This window comes from Cyprinodon variegatus, unplaced genomic scaffold, assembly GCF_000732505.1.
Source record: "Cyprinodon variegatus isolate N-32 unplaced genomic scaffold, C_variegatus-1.0 Scaffold1077, whole genome shotgun sequence".
Classification (NCBI taxonomy): Eukaryota; Metazoa; Chordata; class Actinopteri; order Cyprinodontiformes; family Cyprinodontidae; genus Cyprinodon; species Cyprinodon variegatus.
This window is the reverse complement of record NW_015151530.1, coordinates 137144-143094: the sequence shown is the minus strand read 5'-3', so window position 1 is coordinate 143094 and position 5951 is coordinate 137144. Positions and strand designations below refer to the sequence as shown.

General features: G+C 45.2%; 1 protein-coding gene across 1 annotated transcript in view; it reads left to right on the top strand.

The window, feature by feature from the left end:
* LOC107101285 (thrombospondin type-1 domain-containing protein 7A-like) overlaps positions 1–5951 on the top strand; it is a 63267-nt gene that overhangs the window by 51616 nt on the left and 5700 nt on the right. The window contains exon 2 of the mRNA XM_015400142.1: positions 830–2003. Coding sequence (XP_015255628.1) covers positions 830–2003 — 1174 coding nt within the window. The remainder of the gene's footprint in view (positions 1–829; positions 2004–5951) is intronic.

The following is a 5951-nucleotide window of genomic DNA, read 5'->3' as shown; positions in this document are numbered from 1 at the left end:
GATGGATGGATGGTGTTTTGTGTTTTTTGTAAGTCGGCTAACAGCAGCTGGGGAAGTTGTGGCAGATCTAGAAACCACGGCTCAGACCTGCGAGCCTCTGAAACAGTAGAAAGGAAGATCTTCAGGGCATAGAACACGCTGCCCTCTTTGGAGAGCTGGATGAAACACCACAGCTCCCTCTGCTTCTTACTCCCACAGCATTGACCTTGATCTGCTGTTTTAGAAAAACCTTCAGGTCCCTGCATTCCATCACCTGAGCCTACAGCTTTAAATATAAACTGTTTCTAGCAATCATAGATTCTTCTATGCATTATTTTCCCTTTTTCACCTAAAACAGATGAAAATAGCCACTGACACTTTTCAGGTCTGAAGCTGCAGCTGACATTTGATATCAACTGGTCCAGTTCTTTTTCCACCTCCATTGATTTCCATTGATCCAATCCGTCTGCCGGCAGCTGTTCCCTGCAGCTGCTGTTTTTATACTGACTGCGTTGCAATTTTATCATGCGAACCTGCGAAGCAGTTTTAAAACAGCTTTTAACTTCATACAGCAAGAATAAGAATCACATTTTAGTTTGCAAATTGCTGTTTGAAATGTCAATTTTATGTTCACTTTTAAATTGTAACAGCTCAGTTTTTGCTCACAGAGTAAAGCAACTAGTGTTAAGCTCTTAAGATTGTTTTTTTTTTTTCTTTCATACTGATTATCTTTAATTAAGAGTATCAGAAAAGCACATAAGAAAAATCCAACTAATGTTCCCTTTTCTCTATATAATTAGAACCACTGTTTCCCATGCATGGCTGACTGCTGTCCTCTCCCTTTGCACAGGTCCATGGGGTCGGTGTATGGGCAGTGAGTGCGGACCTGGAGGCAGCCAGAGCAGAGCGGTGTGGTGTGCCCATTCTGAAGGCTGGACCACCCTCCACACAAACTGTGACCAGGCAGAGCGGCCGGAAAACCAGCAGAGCTGCTTCAGGGTGTGTGACTGGCACAAAGATCTTTACGAATGGCAGCTGGGTGCTTGGAACCAGTGCGTCCCAGTAATGATGCGCAGTGGTGGGGTGCAGCGGCCAGCTGTGTGCACACGTGGAGAGGAGGGCATACAGACTCGTGAAGTGGGCTGTGTTCAGAGAGCCGATGGCGAGCCTGCACAGGATGCAATTTGTGAATACTTCGAGCCTAAACCGAGGCAGGAGCAGGCTTGTCTAATACCCTGTCCTCGTGACTGTGTGGTGTCTGAGTTCAGTCCGTGGACTTCATGCTCTAAAACATGTGGCATTGGCTTACGGAATCGAATACGCTTTGTTCTGGCGCCACCACTGTTCGGTGGGTCTGCCTGCCCCAATCTAACTGAATTCCAGACGTGTCAGCCTGGACTGTGTGAGGGGGAGGACAACCTCTACAGCCTCAGAGTTGGACCATGGGGCTCCTGTTCTGTCCCATTGCCAAGGCAAGTCAGGCAAGCTGAAAAACCGAGCCGGGAGAACAGCAAAAGATCCAGGGAAAGTGATAAACCTGCTAAAGAAGGCAACAAACAGTCCAGAGACGGTGGAACACCATCCAAAGGAGGGGAAAAACAGGCCCGAGAAGAACGCAAGAAAAAACGCATGAGAGACGATGAGAAACAGTATGAAGAAAAGGAAACAAAGTCCACAGAAGGGGAGGAGAAAGTGTCCAGAAATGGTAACAAACCCCCATCAGGTAACAGAAAACTGGGCCGAGCAAACAGGAAGCAAGGCAAAGCCTTCAGACAGGCCGATCGACCCAAGCGGCAGAAAAAGGTAAAAAACAAGGCAAAAGAAGACAAAATGAGAGAGAAGGTCAAAGGAAGGATAAGAGAGAAGGGGAAGCCGAAAGACCCAGAGACCAGAGAGCTGATCAAAAAGAGGAGGAACAAGAACCGGCAAAACCGTCCAGGAGGAAAATTCTGGGATCTTCAGGTCGGCTACCAGACCAGAGAGGTGACCTGTGTGAATAAGAGCGGAAGCATTGAAGCTCTGAGGTAAGGCCATCTTTCTCCACATCATATTTCATTCGTACAGTAGTAGCCATTCAAAATGTCCCTACTTTCCTCAATGGGAACTTGGCTGGTTCCCTGTTAGCTTCAAAAAATTGTGAGTTCATATAGGACAAAAAATGAATCTGACACACCAAGGGATTTTCAAACACAGCTTCCTGCAGGAGGAGAAAGGCTGCCTGCTCACATTTCACCACCTTTCTCACTGCTCCCTTCACAGTAGAGCCTTTTATTAACACAACAGGATGGGGTGGGTCTTAAGACAGAATGACCCTGTAATGACCTTCTGGCTGGAGGCAGGTCTTCAATGTTGTACACACACTAACTGTCTTCAATAAACCTAACATTCCCTACAATTTCTTTTTAAAAAAACATCAATTTTTGTACTAAAATATTCTTTCTGTCACGATTAGTGGACATTAAGATCTAAAGAGAAGCATGATCTCCTGGTCAGACCCTGTATTTCAGTGAAAGGGTGGAGTCAGAGTAAAAAAGTATGCACGCCTAGGAGAAGAAGAGGGTCACTCCAGTGGCTGAAGGTTGGAGGGGATTTTGCTGGAGGTTGCAGGGCAGTGGGTTGCCATTCGGCTGGCTTTTGACTGGGAAGGGCCATTTTGAATGGCTGCTGCCGCCGCATGTCCCAGTTTGTAGATCCTGTTGAGGTCTTGTTGTAAGCGATTCTCAGCTTGTATTAAATACACCAAATGTTTAAATTTATTATCCAGCTGAAGGTTTTCAGAAAGATAATGAAATCTCCTGAGCAGCAGCATGAGCATGACATCATAAGCAGATACCAACAAACTCGGGAGCAAACGATAGAAACACTCAGCTAAGAGGCAGTTTAGCGGACCCTGGGTTCACCATCGGTTCCATGCTGTCCTTGTCAGCTGGCACTGCCACTTACATTAAATGAGAATCTTTGCTGGGGTCGTCCTCTGCATGTTGCCCCTGAACATTCACTTTATTTATAATCCATCCATCCAGCCATGTTCTTCACGCTTTGTCCTTGTCAGTGTTGCGGTTGGGCTGGTGCTTATCTCCGGTATTCTACGAATCCGGTCCACCCTGGACAGGTTGCCAGTCTGTCGCAGAGACACACCACCATGCACACACACACTCACACCTAAGGACAATTTACAGACACCTATTAACCTAACAGTCATGTTTTTGGACTGTGGAAAGAAGATGGAGTATCTAGAGAGAACCCATGCATGCACAGGGAGACCCTAGGTCTTCTCTTTCAATAAAAGTACGTTTTAAGATCATTTGAGGTGAGAACAATCTGCTTTTAAGCGTCACTATATGGACAATTTACAAATTTTAATGCATAATAATAGAAAAATTCTGAAGTTGAGACGACAGCGGCAACCAGTGGAGCTCCAAAGCTAACCGTAACCGAGGCTAACGTTAGCCCGCCTGCAGCAGCCCTCTCTCTGCATAGCTGTGTGTGAAGGACCGCTGGCTCTGATGGAGGTTTTTTTTGTTTTATTTGGCAAAATGTGAATTTGATTTGTGTTAATCTGACTTTGTTAATTATTATTTCCCCAATAAGTGAAAAAAGTTAGAATTTATTACTATCTAGAGACTATTAATAACAGGAGGTGAAATGCAGCTCCAGACGAGCTTCTGTTCCAATTGACCCAGATTTATTCTGCATGCTCCCGTTCTCCCAGAGTTTCCTGTGTTCTTCTCAAGAACATACCTCTAACTCTTCAGCAATCCCCCAAATCAAGCATGCTTGTAGCGATAGTGGAGAAGAAAATTCCCTTTGAACAGGAACAAACCTCCAGCTGAACCAGAACCAGTGTGAGCTTCTAGCTTCCTCCCAGAGTCTACTAACATCCATGATAGGTCACCAGTATATGCATGCCCAGTATATGCATGCCCAGTATNCTTTAAGACACAGCCCCAATCCCAACCAATTATCTACATCAAATACACCTGCCTCACCTCGTTACCTGTATAAAAGACACCTGTCAACACCCAAACAACTAACATCCAACATCAACACCATGGGCCGACCAAAGAGCTTTCTACGGACATCAGGGACAAGATTGTTGATCTGCACAAGGCAGGGATGGGCTGCAAGAGAATCGGAAAGCAACTTGGAGAGAAAAGATCAACTGTCGGTGCAGTTATCACGAAATGGAAGAAGCACCACACCACAGCCAACCTCTCTCGGTCTGGGCCTCCACACAAGATCTGGCCTGGTGGGGTGTCCCTAAACATTCCAACGGTGAGGAATCATCCCAAAACCACAAGGGGGGAACTGATGAATCAACTGAAGGCAGCTGGGACCACAGTTACAAAAGAAACTGTTGGTAACACACTACGCCGTCATGGATGGAAATCCTGCAGCACACGAAAGGTCCCCCTGCTCAAGAAGAAACATGTACAGGCCCGCATGAAGTTCGCCGTTCACCACCTGGACGACTCAGAAGAGGCCTGGGAGAAGATGATGTGGTCATATGAGAACAAAATAGAACGTTTTGGCCTCAACTCAACTCGTCGTGTTTTAGGGGAAAGAACACCGAGTACAACCCAAAGAATACCATCCCCACTGTCAAGCATGGTGGTGGCAAGATCATGCTTTGGGGGTGCTTTTCAGCCATGAGACGGGACAACTCCATGGTACTGAGGGGAGGATGGACGGGGCCATGTATGGTGGAATTCTGCATCAACATCTCCTTCCCTCAGTGAGAGAGCTGAAGATGGGTGGAGGATGGTTGTTTCAGCATGACAACGACCCTAAGCACATCGCCATGGCAACAAAAGAGTGGCTGAAGAAGAAGAACATCAAGGTTCTGGAGTGGCCTAGCCAGTCTCCAGACCTGAATCCAATTGAAAATATTTGGAGGGAGCTTAAAATTCGAGTTGCCAGGCGACAACCTGGGAACCTGAATGATTTAGAGGCTGTCTGCAGGGAGGAGTGGGCCAATATCCCTGCTGAAATGTGCACAAACCTTTTCACCAACTATAAAAACCGTTTGACATCTGTGCTGGCCAATAATGGCTTTTCAACAAAATATTAACATGCTGTTTGGTAGGGGGTCAAATACTTATTTTTCCCTCATCAGATGGTTATCAATTTTTATAAATTCATATGATGTGAATTTCTGGAATTTTCTTTGGGATTCTGTCTCTCACTGTTAGAATGTACATATGATTAAAATTGTAGATCGTTGCATTCTTTGTAAGTGAGCGAACCAGCAAAATCAGCAAAGGGTCAAATACTTATTTTCCCCACTGTACTTAAAGCTTCTCTTTTCTGTTGGTCAATAAAAGTTTGTTTTAAGATCATTTGAGGTGAGAACAATCTGCTTTTAAGCGTCACTATATGGGCAATTTACCGATTTCATGCGTAATATTAAAAAAATTCTGAAGTTGAGATGACAGCAGCAACCAGTGGAGCTCCAAAGCTAACCGTAACCGAGGCTAACGTTAGCCCGTCTGCAGCAGCCCTCTCTCTGCATAGCTGTGTGTGAAGGACCGCTGGCTCAGATGGAGGTTTTTTTGTTTTATTTGGCAAAATGTGAATTTGATTTGTGTTAATCTGACTTTGTTAATTATTAGTTCCCCAATGAATGAAAAAAGTTAGAATTTATTACTATCTAGAGACTATTAATAACAGGAGGTGAAATGCAGCTCCAGACCAGCTTCTGTTCCAATTGACCCAGATTTATTCTGCATGCTCCCGTTCTCCCAGAGTTTCCTGTGTTCTTCTCAAGAACATACTCGGCAAGAACACAAGTCCGTACTCACGTTGTTGTGAATTGAGAAACGGCCTCTAACTCTTCAGCAATCCTCCAAATCAAGCATGCTTGTAGCGATAGTGGAAAAGAAAATTCCCTTTGAACAGGAACAAACCTCCAGCTGAACCAGAACCAGTGTGAGCTTCTAGCTTCCTCCCAGAGTCTACTAACATCCATGATA